We start from the raw sequence: 17659 nt of genomic DNA, 5'->3' as shown, positions 1-17659 counted from the left end.
AGATATTCTTGAAATACTGTATTCACAAGAATGAGACAGATGCAAGTTCACACTGTCCTTGACCTTTGACCACCGAAATACAATCAGTTTATTATTGAGTCCAAGTGAATGTTTGTGCCAAATTTGAAGAAATTCCCTCAGTGTTCTTGAGATATCACATTCACAAGAATGAGACAGATGACTTAACACAGACTTGACCTTTGACCACCAAAATTTAATCAGTTTATTGTTGAGTCCAAGAGAATGTTGTACCAAATTTAAAGCAATTCCCTTGAGCTGTTCTTGAGATATCACGTTCACAAGAATAACATGGATGTAAGGTCACAGCAACCTTGACCGTTAACCTTTGACCACCAAAATCTAACCAGTTCATCCTCGCGTCCACCTCAACATTTGTGCAAAATTTAAAGAAATTCCCTTGAGGTGTTCTTGAGATATCGCGTTCATAAGAATGAGACAAACATGGTCACAGTGATCTTGACCTTTGGCCATCAAAAAACTAATCAGTTCATTGTTGAGTCCCATTGGACATTTGTGCCAAATTTGAAGAAATTCCCTTAAGGTGTTCTTGAGGTATCATGTTCACAAGGATGGGACACAGAAGGACGGAAAACCCGACAACATAATGCTTGTGGCCAAGGATATTGCTGGCGTAGAGGCATAAAAATGTTTTTCCCATCAGTCACTTAAATACAAAAACATGGGGCAATAGGATCCAAGATAAATATTCCCTTCAGGTCTGGACGACATCTATTGCACGTCTGTCCGTCCTGGAAGAGGGATCCCTCCTCAGTTGCTCTTCCTGAGGTTTCTACCGTTTTTTTTCCCGTTAAAGGGTTTTTTTTGGGGAGTTTTTCCTTATCCGCTGTGAGGGTCCAAAGGACAGAGAGATGTTGTATGCTGTAAAGCCCTGTGAGGCAAATTGTGATTTGTGATACTGGGCTTTATAAATAAAATTGATTGATTGATTGATTGACTTTTAAGTTATTTGACGTGCATAAAGCCACACGGTAACTCTTCGGCATGGTAGCAAATGCTTTATTTTACCCCTCGTCCTAAAAGAATGTGATGTTTTTGTGAGCGTTTCCAAAAAATACCAACTGTATCTATAAGCATTTTTTAACTAATTGCTGTTATTACTATTATTTTTAGTAGTTCTAGTATTCACTGTGACTTTGGCATGAAATAAATCAGATCACTACAGTAAACACCGAAATCTAACAAATCTTACCCTTTTCACTGCATCAATGTACATCTTAGTGAAGAACAGCTGGTCACTGTCACTGTCTTTTCCTGTCCAGTCAGCAATCATTTCTTTAATGTTGGGGAGGTAGCCAATGAAACCTGAGGATACAAACAGACAGAAAAAAAATGGCAGAAGTCTACATTTGTTCATGAAACTTGCTTTCATTTCCATATTCATGTATATAAGCTCTGTTATACTGTGTCTACATTTAGACACGTCAAATAAAAAGGAAGTCAACTGTCTCTTATTGCCATGACTACTGCCAGGTTCAGTTTTTATGGCCTCAGCTCAGAGCAGACTACTAACTAAAGATCTGCTGCTATAAAAAGCATGGCTGGACACCTTCAGTCAGCACCGCTCTGTCAATGTGCCCTTTTGTTTGAAAAAGTTGTATAACCATTATACAGTATATCTATGTTCTAATGTCCCACCAGAGCAACCCATGGATCCCTCTTGTCAGCCCCAATGCCCTCCAACAACTCCCATGCTCAGTCAGAGTGTCTCTCTGTATGAGTCAAGCGCTGCACTGCTTGGTGCAAAAATGAACCCTAAAGGACCAGACGCATCAAACTGACATCAAAGAACTAGTGGCAACAAACGCCAACTGTTGCACTGCCTCATGTTGCCTGTGTCTAGGCCAAAAACTGCATATGAACACACTACTGAGACTAAAGCCAACAGCCAACTAGCACATACGTTCTGCCCCTGTGTGAGTGGAGATAACTCTCCATACCAGCAGGCGGCGGTAGTCTGTGTTCTTCATTCAAAAAGGGAAAGACTGACAGGATTTCAAGACACTAGTTAGCCACTTAGTACATTAACAACACATCCCCATGTTGAATGAGCAAATGATATTTACCTTGTGCTAGTGAACAATAACACAAACAATTTAAAAAAATGTTTCTGCTAAAGAGCTCAATGACTAAAGATATAATTTTATATTACATAACAAGTTTGTTTCAGTCTCGCTCCCTCTTGACTTTAGTCCTTTGTTTTCTTTTCCTCACTTTCGTTTCTCTCTTCTCTGGGCTCCACTCTGCTGAATCTGTCGAAAAACAGCCAACATGGACCGAATATGGCCAAAAATGCAGCACACACTGTACAAACTAGGGAGACACACCGTGTCTCTCTGCCACTGCCACTTTCAGAGTCTATGCACACACCAAAGATCTTCTCTGGTCAAAGTGGACAGCTCTCTAACTTTTGACAGCACATCATGGACCAGACCAAAAGTTAGGCTGCATGTACTGTAGATCTGTGCAGTTATATATGTTACAAAGGTTAACTTCATGTTGCTAAATCATAACTGCTGGAACCATTGTTACAAGCCCAGGTCAGAATCATTCCTCAACTTAAAAAAACATTTTCAACCTGAGTAACATCAAACCTACCAACTCTTTGATTCTCAGAGCTTTATAGGTGTACCACACATACTACTGTATGTCAAGGGTCTATGAACAGAGGGTGTTGTATGCTATACAGTTTGTGTAAACCCTCAAGGCAAACTTATGATTTGGAATATTGAATAAATATAAATAAAATTGAATTGACTTGATGCTGTGAGTAGGCACCCCCTGGCAGGACTAATTCAGGGAAAAAACTGACAATGTACAAACATGAATTTCATCATAACATCAGAGGCATGTGGCCTGCCCAGGCTGTGTGACTGACAGGACTGCTGGACATACCTCCTGAGCCTAGGAACCTATTGCCCTCGATGACATGGGGGTGTTTGTCCTCAAGGTGTCTGTCCGGCCAGATGAGGCTCTCAGAGGAGAACACCACCTTGTGTCTGGCCTGCTGGAACTTCTTGAGCAGCTCTTTGGGGCCCGAAGCGAAAACCACATCGTAGCTGTGTGAAACGGGGAGTGAAAATAGAAAACTTTACTGCGCTGTGTGGCTCAGCAGTGTGTAAAGCCAGTGACATTGTTAAAACAAATGAAGGGGTTGTCTTTATAAGATGCCAGCATTCTTTATTTGGAGAGTTAAGTTGCCAGTGGTTGCATTTACCAGTGCTTGAATGAACTCTTGAGTTCAATCTGTGAACATGTTTGTGTTTAAGAACCACAGCAGTGGGTTTGTATGTTTTAGCCTTTTAAATACAAGCCCCATATAAAACTATTATTACAGTACCTTTAAAGGAACAGTTCACCCAAAATCAACAATATATATTTTTCCTCTTACCTGTAGTGCTCTTTATCAGTCTAGATTATGTTGGTATGAGTTGACAAGTGATGGAGATATCAGCTGTAGAGATGACAATCACCAACCACACCGCCACACAGAAGGAAGCTCGTATCTACTGCTAGCTCACCTAGCACCACTGAGCTAGCTAATGTTAAAGATCAGCCGAGGAGGATGCTATGAATGGAGGAGGATTCTCTTTCTGTATCATTTTGTATATGGATTACTGTTAATTTATCATGTTGATCTGTTCTGTACGACATCTTTTGCACGTCTGTCCATCCTGGAAGAGGGATCCCTCCTCAGTTGCTCTTCCTGAGGTTTCTACCATTTTCTTTCTTTTTTTGGGGAATTTTTCCTTATCCGCTGTGAGGGTCCTAAGGACAGAGGGATGTCGTATGCTGTAAAGCCCTGTGAGGCAAATTGTGATTTGTGATATTGGGCTTTATGAATAAAATTGATTAAATTGAAATTGAATGTTTACATCACACACTGTCATGAGCACAAGCCCTTCATCCATGAGTAGATGCATGCTTCCTTCTGCACAGTGATTTGGTTGGTGGGTGTAGTTCAGTAGAAAGAAAACAGTTCCTATATCAAACTGCTCACAACAAGGTTGATGGATTTTCTTGAGTAACCAGGTCATGATTTCTGGAAAGAGATATTGATGTTGAGTTTTTCAAATGTATTTTTTTGGCACTTGGAGCTCCACAAGGAGAGTGGCATCTAGTTCCATTACACTTAAGAGAGGGTAGACAACTCTACGGCTGATATCTCAAACACTGCAGCTCACACTAGAACAACCTAGATCCTGATTCTTAAACAGGGGGTCCGTGACCCCTTGGGGGTCCTCAGAGTTACTGCAGGGAGGACACTAAATTACCTCTTGATAATTTTAATTAAAGTTTTAGTTTATTTTTTATTTTTAAAAAAGCACAATGTGTCTGAACATACATATTAACATGAATCCAACATATTATTAGTAGAGCTGGGCGGTAAGGACATAAATTCATATCTCTGTATTTTCAGGCTGACCGGCAATACACGATATATATATCAGTATTTTATACTAAGTGGGCTACATGTTCAGTTGCAACCTGATCCACGACTTAAGTCCCCTGTTATTTTTGCTGCATGTGTTTTTCCACAGCAGGGCAGGTATAAGAAGTTTACCCGTTGGAGGTGAGCTGTTCGCAGAGGTGCAGTAAGAGCCTGTTGTCTGCAGCTCTGCATCAACATCGCACTGTGGCTGTTTCTGCTTTCACTCCCTGCAGTATTATTACACTTCTCTTAATTGAAAAAAAACTGCTAACAAAGTTTCACTAATTCGGTGATTTACATATTTTAATTCCTATCAAGTCTTAACAATAAAAGTCCCTCGTTATTTTGTTATGTAAAAACTTTTATTGTGAAGCATCAAAAAAAGGAAATGTTGAGTTTTTGAGCAGCAACTTCCCACAACTTCTGACACAGCTGATAGTGAAGATGAAACAGTAAAATAAAGCAGATATCTAAAGTAAAAACAGGACGCAGGAGAGAAACTAAACTCCAAACCACAGAGATTCAGTTAGAAGCTACAAAAGTACGGTGTTGTCTAAATTCATAACTTGCTTGAAAATATATCGACGTACATAATCGATATATCACACAGCCCTAATTATTGGTGAAGATATTCAGTTTACAGTACACATTCATGATGGGCTGACTATTACCCATGAATCCTTGTGCATTCATGGGAGGTTTTTTTGGCAACTTTTTTTTCACATATTGGCCAATTAACGGTTAATGTAATGTCAAGTGTGTGAACATTCTTGTGAGCCACAGTGAATTTGTAACTTTTTTGAGCAAAAGACTCTGAGACACCGTCCACCTCAGAGACCCCAGCTTAAGTGCAAAGGGTGAGGCTAACGCACCAAGCCATGCTACAACTGCTGCTGACTTAAAAGCTTCAAAAGTGCAAACGAGAGAAGACCCAAAATATTAAAAGAAGTATCTCTAGTTAAACTCAGTTTTATACAATTTATGTAGTAGGCGGTCCCTGCTCCATCTCTGTTTCAGCTAAGGGGTCATTGGCCTGAAAGGTGTAGAAAATCACTGATCTAGATTTATAAATAGCACTACTGGTAAGAGGAAAAATATGTATTTTGGATTTTGTGTTAAACTGTACCTTAAAAAAATTGACTGCACTTTCTCCCTTGCTCCTCTGTCCCTAGGCATCCCCCAGAGTTCAGTGATTGGTCCTCTCATATTCATCTTCTACATGCTGCCCCTTGGTAACATCATTCACAACCACGCTTTCAATTTCTACTGCTATGTCGATGATGTCCAGCTCTACATCTCCACTAAATCCATCACCACTGAAACTCAGTCCACTCTGACCACCTGCCTCAATGAAATCAAATACTGAATGCAAGCCAACTTCCTCAAACTGAAATGTGAAAAATCTGACATGATCACCAGCCCAAAATCCCTCACCAAAACCTCTCACAACTTCTGCCTCACCACTAATAATACCACTCTGCATTCCTCCCCACACATCTGCAAACTCTGCGTGATTTTCAACTGCAACCTCTCCTTCGAAAAACCTGTCCATCAAATCACCATTACTGCCTTCTTCCACCTAAAAAACATAGCTCATCGCGGCCCATCGCTCTCCCCCTCTGCTGCAAAAACTCTCATCCATGCCTTCATCAAATCCAGAACTGACTACTGTAACAGTGTCAGAGCCATATTTGTTTGTTGATGTTTGTCTGTTATACCTCCCACCACTGGAGGGAGCAGTTTCACTGTCAATCAGACGGTAGTTCATTAAAACAGGTGAATCAGGTGACACAGGTGTTGCTGGGATGAGAAGCACACAGTTTTTTGACCGTGCGCCAATGTTTGTAAAAGGTTTTTTCTTTGTATACAAATGTGGACACTTATTGGAAAGTGGATAAAGTTTGTTTGAACTCAAGAGCTGTTAAGTAATAAATCGATTGATCAATTATACTGGAAACTAATGGACACTTAATCATTTGTTGCACATGTCGAAACAATCAATCAGCAACCGCTGTGGCCATTTTTTGATAGGCAAAGTAGAGCTGGGTTGAAAAAATCGATTTAATCGATTCGAATCGATTTTCCTTTAAATGGCACAAAATCAATTCATTAATTAAAAAATCGATCTTTTACTATAACTATTTTCCTCCGTGGACGTGTTGTACAGTCGGTAGCAGACTGCAGCAGCCTGCAGTACTATCAACCCAGGTAGTCTCGCGAGATCAGCATTTAGCACCTGGGGTCATGGTGAGAGATCTCGCGAGACGGCCGGACAATGAATGAAGACAGAGCAGCAAACAGTGGTGGGAGCGTGTCCACTGAAGGCATGGGTCTACAGTATTTTCACTCGCATTTTCCCCTAAAAATATAACGCTAATAATGTACGCATGTTTATTAAATGCACATTAGTTTCACAGAAAAGATTAAGAAATACCACTAAGCATCAGCACACTGCTAACTGTAGCCTCAGTTTGTAACTTGTAGCTTCTAGTGACTGTCAAATCGCCAGCGAACGTTGTTTACACTGAGGACATGGAGAGCAGCGTGCCTGCTCTCATGGGACAAAGATCCTCTGAGAAGAAAGACGGTTCACTCTGCTCTGCCGCCAGGAACAAACTGGGAGGCAAAGATCCTCTCTGAGGAAGAGGGTTCACTTTGCTGCAGGGTTCACCTACATATATTGCCTCTGATACAGTCAATGTGTGCATCACAACCACTGTAGTGTATTGCACAAAAGCTTTATAAGACGGTTACAGGCAGCAAACTTGTGGATGTCCTTTGTTTACATTTTTTTGTAGCCACTTCATTTAAATTGTCTGCCTTGTGATTAGATTTCATTTAAAATATTTATTTTGTATGTGTTGGTCAGGTAATGTTAAATAAAAGTACATGATGACTAATGTAACTGCTTTGGGGTCAATTCTTAATGTAAACAGTATTTTTAATAGTAATGCACCAGGTCAGAGGGTTCCTTGTTAAATATACTTTGTTAGTTCTCAGAAAATATCTTAATATTCAAGCAAATTTTGTATCATAATTGAAATATACTTGAACTGAATTGAATTGAATCGAATCGAATCATGAATCGGATCGAACTGAGTCCTTGAAAATCGAATCGAATCGATCTGGAAAATCTGAATCGATACCCAGCCCTAAGGCAAAGGGGTCATTTTAAACAGCATTCTTTATGGTACATTATCCAAAGTTCTAAATTAACACTAAAACATCCAGAACTCCACTGCCTGTCTGCTAGCCCATTCCCACTTCCGCAAACCCACAATGGATGCCATTCAAAGTCCTTCTACTCAATTATAAAAGCCCTCCATAAGCAGGCCCCCTCCTACCTCACTGACCTGCTCCACTGCCACACTCCTTCCCGCAGTCTCCGTTCCTCTGATGCCAACCTCCTGACTCCACCACTCAGGACCAAGCACCAGACCTTTGGTGACAGAGCTTTCTCCATAGCTGCCCCCTCCCTCTGGAACTCACTGCCCAAACATATTCAAGACTGCACTGACCTGTCCCAGTTCAAATCAAAACTCATCTTTTCATGACAGCTTTTAATGTGTGAATAATGTGTGTATTTCAGCGTATTCTATTTTATGGTGGTTTCTGACTTATGTAAAGTGTCTTTCAGTAACATGAAAAATGCTCTATAAATAAAATGTATTATTGTTATTATGCAGAAAGAAAACAATGTTAAATTTATTTCATGATATGGCAACTATATCTTGATTTCTATTCTTATACCATAATATTGATGTTATGATATTATTGGCGATATATTGATTGAGACCTCTTCATGGACAATGGTTTGAAGTATTAGTGGGTACACAGTCCACAGTGTCACAGTAACAGTTCTGTGTCTGTTTTATAGCTGCTTATGTAATGACATGTCTTCACACTGCTTTGGAAAATTACACTAGCTACAAATCTTTCAGAAAACCTGTTTGTAACCAGTGTTTAATTTCTTCTCTGACTCTTTGCTGTGTTTCTTTCTCTGTCTGATCAACTCAACTCACACCAGAACAATCTAGATTGATAAATAGTACTACAGGTAAGAGGGAAAATGAGTATTTTTGATTTGATTTTTAATTTAATTTTTTAATTTTATATACTTTTATTAATTTTAAATTTTATTTGGGGGTGAACTGTGCCATTACAGCTGCATTATGGATATTGTTCAACAATATGAGAAATATGCGTATTTGTTTTCTTTCCAGGCGTGAGATGAGAAGAAGAGGTGTTCCATCCAAGCACCAATTAATCTTTCACACAAAGTCTTCCAACTGAATTGACTGTAGTGAATCAGTAGCTTCAGGCAGTGGAGCTCCTCACTGACTGTGACTGAGATCACTACTGTCAGCTCAGCTGGGATTCACAGTGTACTTATTACTTGGAGTGGGGAAAAAATTGATACAACATAGTATCGCAATATTTTTGTGTGGCAATACTGTATCGTCACATAGTGCCAAGTATCGATTTTTTAATTTTATAAATTTATAATATTACAAACACAAATTAAACTTTAGGTAGCCAACTAGAATAATATAATCACTTGCTTTTTCAGTCCACTAGATACATTTTGCTGCAAAAAAAAGACTTAAGTGAGATGAACAGACTGAAGACTTTATCTTTATTAGACAAAACCGATGTTGAAAAAGTTTCCCTTTGGGGACATAATTTACAGTTGAAAAAAGGTAATAAATCGCAATATATTTTATCACAATATGCAGCATATTGCAACATATTTAAAATCGCAATAATATTGTGTCGTGACTTAAGTATCGTGATAATATCGTATCCAGTGGCATAAGGTAGTTACAATGGGCCCCGGTGCACGCTATTACGAGGGGCCCTATTACCCCCAGTTACAAGTTATGAAGCACACACACACACAAAGTTTTAAGTGTATATATATTTTAGCAACAGTGTGTCTTACTGCCGCTTTTATGTTACATCCACTTGCAGATACTTGATATTGGACACATTAACATACACAATACACAGCAATCATCATTACATATCTGTATAAGACAAATCTACAAAAGAAAACAGAAAGTTATTAGTTTAACTTGATAGTTTTTTTATTGGTAAATTATAGTTTTTTAAATAGTTTATGTAGAATAAGTTTATAATTTGTCATTGATTGACACTGTTTTACAAAACCAGAAAACCATGATGGAGATGGGTTTGCCTTATTTAGGGCATGTATGGAAAATAGCACCATTTTTGTTTTAAATGTGAGTTCTTCTTTGAACACGGGTGTATTTCTAGGTGGCAGTCGGGCTCCTCCAACCCATGGGCCCCAGTGCAACCGCACTGCCTGCACTGTCTATATTTACGCCCCTGATCGTATCATGGATCCATCCTACTACTTACCGGTTATAACTTTACTGAAAGCTAAAAAAAAAAAACTACAGCAACAATCATTAAGTACTAACTGTTGCAAATAGGTTGCTGATGACTGATTCAACTTGTACAATTTGATTACATTCATTTAAATTTAATTACATTTATTTAACTAGTAAAAACCTCACTGAGATCAGAAATCCCCTTTACAAGAGTGTTCTGGCCAAAGCAGGCAGCAGCACATTTAAACAAAGTTGAAGACATACAACATTTAACAGTTACAGACCATAAGACTTACAGCCAAAAGGTCAGGTCATCATACCCATGATCACATCGAGGCTCAAACACACCAAACCGAATTTAGAGAACTAGCAGCAACGAAGGCCCCCCGCTGCGTCGCCTCATTTTGCTATGTCTCAGCCAAGAATTTGCACATGAACACAACACAAAGACTAGAGCCAGCAAGCCCATGTGCTCTGCGCTTGCATGAAAGAAAATAACTCTCCACACCAGCAAGCAGCGGGAGTCCGTATTTGTCATTCAAAAGGGGAAACAGGAAGACCTACACTAGTTAGCCAATTAGCACATTAACAACACATCCAGTGTTTAAAGAACAGAGCATATTTACCGTGCGCCAGTGAACAATAACACAAACCACAATGAAATGTTTCTACTAAAGAGCTCAATGACTTAAGAAAAAGTATCTAACCTTATGTAATAAGTTTGTTTTGATCTCTTTATTTACTTTCCTTACTTCCATTTCTCTTCTCGTGTGCCAAGCTGAACTGCCAATCAGAGTGAGTTTATTCACTGATGGGCTCTGCCATCGCTGATTCAACATGCTGAATCAGCCAAACAAAAAAACAAAAAAAAAAACGACTAGCCCCAACAAGGGCCAACTGTGCGGTACACAACGCAGCAACGAGAGCCGCGGACACTCACCAACAGCCCAACACTGACCGCTGGCTGACCGTTGGCTTGGTGTGTCAGGGCCTTTAGTTTAAACCAGAAACAGATGGCACTTACAGCTGGACTAAATACAGTCAGATTCAGCACCAAACATCATGGCATTATCAACTATAATAAGATCACTCACTAATGTGTGTAATGAGGTGTATTTGAAAGGTAATGAAATTGGTTAGCGTAAAACAGAAGTATTAATTGACAACAAATCTTTGAAATGAGCTGAAGGAAAGGATATATATATCAGCAAAAGGAATGTGTGTATAGTTTAAGCGAAACAGACACAACATGTTGATCAGAGAGCTTTAGAGGTGTTGGTAGGTGTATTTTTGAGCTCTGGACAGAGCCAGGCTAGCTGTTTCCCCCAACTTCCAGTATTTATGCAAAGCTAGGCTAACCACATCCTGACTCCAGCTCTGTACTGAACATACAGACATGACATTAAAAGCCATATGAATATCTCACTCTCAGTAAGAAAGAAAACCAAATACTGAACTATTCTTTCTTTTTGATTTTTGCCTACTTAGGAACAGAAAGAAGCAAACAACTTCATTTGGGATATTACATATTAAGTCCCTAAATACTTTTTGTAATTGCTCTTCCCCACACTGAATAAAAATTACGTATTGTATTGTTGTGTGGTACTGCAGCGGAGATTTGTCACACAACAGTAAAAGTGACCAAAAAAAACACACTGCGGAATCTAAACACGCCTGGTATTATGTGGAAAGTGTTCAGCAAAAAGTCTTAAAGTTGAGCATGTTACTCAGATCTGAAACTCTGCCTGTGGTGAAGACACTCACCTGTCAATGAAAAGGATGATTTTGTCCTCAGTCTTCATCTTCTCCAGAGCTACTTTAAGGAGTTGTACTTTCTGGCCTCCTCCTGGAGCCGACATATAGTCGCCTCCATTCCATTTCTGACCCTGACCAAGAACCTTAATGCATACATACACACATACATTTACTGCAATTTGAAGAAATAATTCTAAAGATCTTCAAAAACTCTTTTTTGTGACTAAAATGAAATTACATTATCTGCCAAATTTTACTTTATTTTTTAATAAAAACAGTGGCTTATTTATGTGGCTTAAATGCATAGAAAACATCTTACATGTTAAATATAATGATTGCATTAAAGGGAAACTTGGGTGAACAGCAAAAAAAGGGACAGAGAGAAGCTTTCATGGCTAGACAGCAGGAGAGGAACTTTGATCTTGCAGCAGAGTTCCTACCTTGACAGTGTAGTTAAAATTTTTAGCCGACCTCAAAAAACGCTTGAAGCCATCAGTCTCTTTGGTTGCAACTGTCACAACTAGGAGCTTCCCTGGAAGACAACAAATTATAGAGGAATTCAGAAAGATAATATGTAGACTTCTTTTTTCTTTTGCTTTAAGCATGAAACAACCTAGGGGTACACCAGCAGACAGGGCAATAACTAACTTTAACACAGTCATACACTAGAGGACAGATATATTTATTCACTCATTATCCGTAACTGCTTATCCTGTTAGAGGTCATGAGGGGCTAAAGCCTATCTCAACTGACGCTGGGCTAGAGGCAGTGCACACCCTGGACCAGGGTCACCAGACCATCCCAGGGCTGACACATAGAGACAGACAACCATTCACCATTACATTTACACCTATGGCCAAGTCAAAGTCACCAATTAACCTGCATGCATTTGGACTGTGAGAGGAGTCCAAAGAACCTGCAGTAATTAAAAAAAAAAAAAAAAAAAAAAAAAAAAAAAAGATAAATAATAAATAATAATGCACAGTTCATTACAGGTGCAAATTCACCAAGAAATTTACAGTTAATCACAACAAAAAGCAAAGTGACAAGCTGTTAGTGAATGATTGTTTAGCCTTGCTAATTACAGATACATTCCAATGATTTATTGCTAAACATACATAACATATGGAAAACAGCAGAATATGTTACCATAGTTATGCAGACGACAATCAAATTTACATAACCATGTCACCAGGGGACTATTGTCCAGTACAAGTGTTGACTAAGTGCACTGAACAAATCAACAACTGGATGTGCCAAAATGTTCTTAAACTGAACCAAGAAAAAACTGAGGTAATAGTTTCTGGAGCCAAGGAGGAACAATCAAAAGTCAGTACTCAGCTTCAACTGGCAATGTTAAAAACCACAGACCAAGCCAGAAATCAGTTCAGAAGTTCAGACCTGAACTTCAACAGCCACATCAAGACAATTACAAAGTCGCTATCACCTTAAGAACATATCAAGGATAAAATGACTGATGTCTTAGCAGGATCTGGAAAAACTTGCCCATACATTTATCTTCAGAGGACTCAGATAGTTGTAGCTGATTCAGAATGCTGCTGCTCGAGTTCTCACTAAGATCAATAAAGTAGATCACATCACTCCAGTTCTGAGGTCTTCACACTGGCTTTCTGTCTGTCAGAGAAGACCTCTCAGGTCTTCTGGGACAGGACTGATTTGTGTCCCCTGAGTCAAGACTAAACATGAAAAAGCAAAGTTTAGTTTTTATGCTCCACATATCTAGAATAAACTCACAGAAAACTGCAGGTCTGCACCAAGTCTCATGTCTTTCAAGGTCAATCAAGGTTGAAGACCTATGTTTGCCGCAGCCTTTAATTAAATCAAATATTTATTTATTTTTTACACTGCACTGTAATTTCTATTATTCAAATACTTTTATTGATTTTGACTGCACTGTAACTTTATTCTTGTATTTTATGAATGTCTCTTTCTATTGCACCTTGTCTTGATGCTTTTGATATTTTATGTAGAACACTTTGAATTGCCCTGTTGTTGAAATGTGCTTTATAAATAAACTTGCTTTGCCTTGATAAGATCATTAATTTAACATACTGGCTCACTTCATTGCATCTCTCTCGTTTCTATTATCTCTCCACTGTCTCTATCTAACAGAGACACAAAAGAACTTTTTAAAAAATAATAATTTAACATACCATTGCTGAGGCCCTTGAAGGCTACTGGGGCCCAAATGAGCCATTTACAAATGTTAAGTTCTCTGCTCAGTTTTACTCTTGATTTAAGTAGAAATATTATATTTTTAACTGCTTTCATATTTGTACTTGCATATGGAGATTTTGTTTAGGGACCCCAAAATGTTGGCACTAGTAATAACTGACAGTATTTTAATTTATTATGTGATTGTTATAATGGGTTGTAATAGGTTATTACTGCAGGGCAAACTATATCATACAATCTCGTCTCATCTCGTCGTCCTCCGCTTATCCGGGTCCGGGTCATACAATATTTTTGGAAAATGTGATGATAACTCATTTGGCACAGATCAGCAGTTATCGTCTTAGAGGAAACACTGGTTCTGATACGGTTTGTAAATTTAGCTACTGTATGATTTTCTTTCTTAACTTCCTCCATCCATGATAATGCGACAAGATCAGATTTTGAAATGGGCAGTGAGTTGCTGTAGTCTAAGAAGAGTGTACTCTGAGTCCAACCATCAGTGTGAGGTTATACCATAAACCATTTACTGTAACAGTCTGTTCTTGGTGTGGCTATAGGCACATCTGTTCATTGTTGCTTTCATTTCAAAAGTGCATGTAAAGACAGAAAGTAAGTTTGAATCCAGTGGAACACTGGAAAATGTATCAACAGCCATTCATTTAGGCCTGAAGTCTAATCTCCATAACACAAATCTGATAGTGTCTCACCAGATTTCCACGAAAAAGATATAGTTTTTATATCATCTCATAGGTCGCCAGGGTCACAGGGCTGACACAGAGAGACAGACAACCATTTACGCTCACATTCACAGCTGCGGACAATTTAGAGTCACCAATTGACCTAATCTGCATGTCTCTAGCCTGTGGGACAACGTGCAAACTCCACATCGACGGACTCCCCCATGCCGGGGTTTGAACCCCCCACCAGGAATCAGGAACCCTCTTGCTGTGAGACCACCATGTCAGTACCTAATAGCCTAAAAACCGATGACTACACTTCAGAAAAATGTCCCATTTTTAGCTTAATTTTTTTTGTCCCATTTTACTTGAGTGAATTACGTGCTCACTCAACCCTTTTTCATAAAAAGCAAAGTGTATTGTGAAAAAATATTGATTATAAGTCATACAGTTGATAAAATGCAACATCCTACAACAATTTAGGTTGCTATACTCTGATTGTTTTAGCTGCAGCTTTTCACCAAAAAGAGAAACTCAATATGCCATATAGCTTACCAGGCAAGCTCTGGGACCAGTGGGTTTTTTTTTTACTTGTTGCTCTGCCCATCCTAGTTATCTCACACCAATTAAAAAGACTGTTTTGTGTAAAGCTCATTTGTAGCAACAATGAAATAACATGTTTGGTGACTGGCTGCTACTATTTACAGTCCAAGATGGAAAACCTTATTTGTCCTATTTACCTGTCTAACTATGAGAACCAGGAATTTTATTATCATTATTATTATTATTATTATTATTATTATAGCAGTAGCAAGGAGAACTATTCAAATTCTTTCATGCAAAGAAAAGTTTCATTATTTTTGTTGTTTTGTTTTTTGTTTTTGGTCCACATCAGCTTCAATCAACACCATGTCTACCCTGCACATGCTACAGCTAGTGTGTTAGTATCAGCGCTGACTGCGCTGATCGTAGCCCGTCCACGTCAGCGGCATGGACGGAGTCCTTCTCAGCACCTAGTGTAGCTATCTCTCTCATGTAACGAAGTGACATAATGTTGAATTCATTTTCCATAGTTTTCTTTTAAATGGAGAAAAGCAACAGACAGGTTACAGCAAAGCGTAGTTAATGTCCTTTAGCCAACTGTACATTAGCCCTCTGTCTGCATGCATTAAGCGCCACGAGCAGCGCGGGCATTAGTTAAATCTCAGCTTTTCTAACTGGCTAGCCTGTTATCGTAGCTAACACCGAAGACACAGTGCAACTGTGCTTATTTTCCTACATGGCTTTATACTGCTACTTCTACCAGAATGTTCTACCAGACATTTCTGTCGATAGGCACGGCCATATCAGAGGTAGAGGTTTTCACCCAGCCGGGGACCGTGAGCTGGGGAGTCTCCCTCATACCATACCAAGTTGGAGTGTCCCAACTTCACTGTTACACACTGAGATTGTATTAAAACACACTTAGCTACAGGCTGTGTAGATAATAGAGAGGGTCCAGACACAACATTGGTGTCTTTCCTGACTTACCGTCGGGGATTCGTTGCTCCTTACAGATAACCAGAGGGAAAAGTGCACAGACAAAGATCCCAGAAAACGACAGCAGGGGCGAAATTCTCATTTTTACCAAGTTAAAGTTAAAATTCGCTCGGTGTAAACACAACTGGACACTTTTCCAGCCGATTCCCAGCAAGAAAGCCAACTTATCACGGCGGTGTTAACTCTCGAAGCACCGCCTGCCCCCTGACTGTCTCTGTATGCCCCCTCCCTCCAACCTCTCTCCCTTCAGTCTCCCTCCAGTCTCTCTCTCTTTTTTTTACGTGCAACAAATTGTCTATTTGACCGAGGTATGGAACAAAAGTAGTAAAACTTTTTTTAAATGTTTTTTTTGTAACGTCATTATTTCCATCACTGACACTTTTGCAGTACACTAGACTCATGAGTTCGAACTGTATACATCCGCAACGCCCACCTCCAAAACTGGGAGAAAAAAAGCTGTTTGAAAATGATGACCCAGCTGTTCTGTCGACATGAGCACTTGCACGTAGCCTGTAGTCCTTACACCCAGTGGCGGTTCTAGCACATTTGGTGGCCTGGGCAAGCCTCCCTCAGGCGTGTTACAGTCACCGGCTTCTTAGAGGAAACGATAACCAGCTCCCTTCCTGCCGATTTCAACACAGATTTGTTGTTGTTTTTTTCCATTTTCTTTATCTCCACACTCTCTGGGCACCAGAGAGCTTTTATCATTTTGACATAATGATACAGCATGTTTGGGGGTTCTAGTGACATCAGATAAAGGTGGATTAATACTTGTGCATTAGCTCCATGCAGAGCCTATGTAGTAGTCTACACACATGGCCTACACCATTGCGAGTAGTTACACTTGAGCTGGTGTGTCTGTGTCACTCTGTAGTTACACCTCCGAAACCAGGGTTGCCAACTCTCACGCATCTGGCATGATTGGTGCATAAATCTCATTCCACCGTCACAATCCTTTTTTCTTTTCTTTTTTTTGTGTGGCTTGACCAGACTGCATACTCAGAGCCGGCCCAAAGCAAGCAAACTAAGCACCTGCTTAGGGCCCCGTGACCACTAGGGGGCCCCCAAGAGCCATCCATCCATCTTCTAACCGCTTCATCCTCTTGAGGGTCGCGGGGGGGCTGGAGCCTATCCCAGCTGACATCAGGCGAGAGGCAGGGTACACCCTGGACAGGTCGCTAGACTATCGCAGGGCTGACACATAGAGACAGACAACCATTCACGCTCACATTCACACCTACGGACAATTTAGAGTTATCAGTTAACCTAGTCCCCAATCTGCATGTCTTTGGACTGTGGGAGGAAGCCGGAGTGCCCGGAGAGAACCCACGCTGACACGGGAGAACATGCAGGCTCCGCACAGAGGGGCTCCCACACCCGGGATCGAACCGGGAGCCCTCTTGCTGTGAGGTGACAGTGCTAACCACCACACCACCGTGCCGCCCGCCCCAAGAGCAATTAACTTAAAAAAAGAAGAAAAAAAAAATTATTTTTTTTTTCCCATGTGTGTGATGATGATTCATATATTATCAAATCTTGTACAAAAAGACAATATTATGTTAACAGAGTGTAGTTTCCTACTGCCTCTCTGCTCTAAATGTCAGAGCTCCGCTAGTAAAGTCTGCATCCAGGCTCCAGCCGTGCAGTGCGCACTGCGCATCCAAGGA

General features: G+C 39.9%; 1 protein-coding gene across 1 annotated transcript in view; it reads right to left on the bottom strand.

The window, feature by feature from the left end:
• Positions 1 to 16217, bottom strand: part of plod1a (procollagen-lysine, 2-oxoglutarate 5-dioxygenase 1a) — a 75685-nt gene extending 59468 nt beyond the window's left edge. Inside the window, exons 1-5 of the mRNA XM_050064621.1 lie at positions 15984 to 16217; positions 12021 to 12112; positions 11590 to 11723; positions 2935 to 3098; positions 1232 to 1344 (exon numbers count right to left, since the gene is read on the bottom strand). Coding sequence (XP_049920578.1) covers positions 1232 to 1344; positions 2935 to 3098; positions 11590 to 11723; positions 12021 to 12112; positions 15984 to 16074 — 594 coding nt within the window. The 5' untranslated portion in view covers positions 16075 to 16217. The remainder of the gene's footprint in view (positions 1 to 1231; positions 1345 to 2934; positions 3099 to 11589; positions 11724 to 12020; positions 12113 to 15983) is intronic.
• Positions 16218 to 17659: the final 1442 nt, after the last annotated feature.

This window comes from Epinephelus moara, chromosome 16, assembly GCF_006386435.1.
Source record: "Epinephelus moara isolate mb chromosome 16, YSFRI_EMoa_1.0, whole genome shotgun sequence".
NCBI lineage: Eukaryota > Metazoa > Chordata > Actinopteri > Perciformes > Serranidae > Epinephelus > Epinephelus moara.
This window is presented reverse-complemented; position numbering and strand designations above follow the sequence as displayed.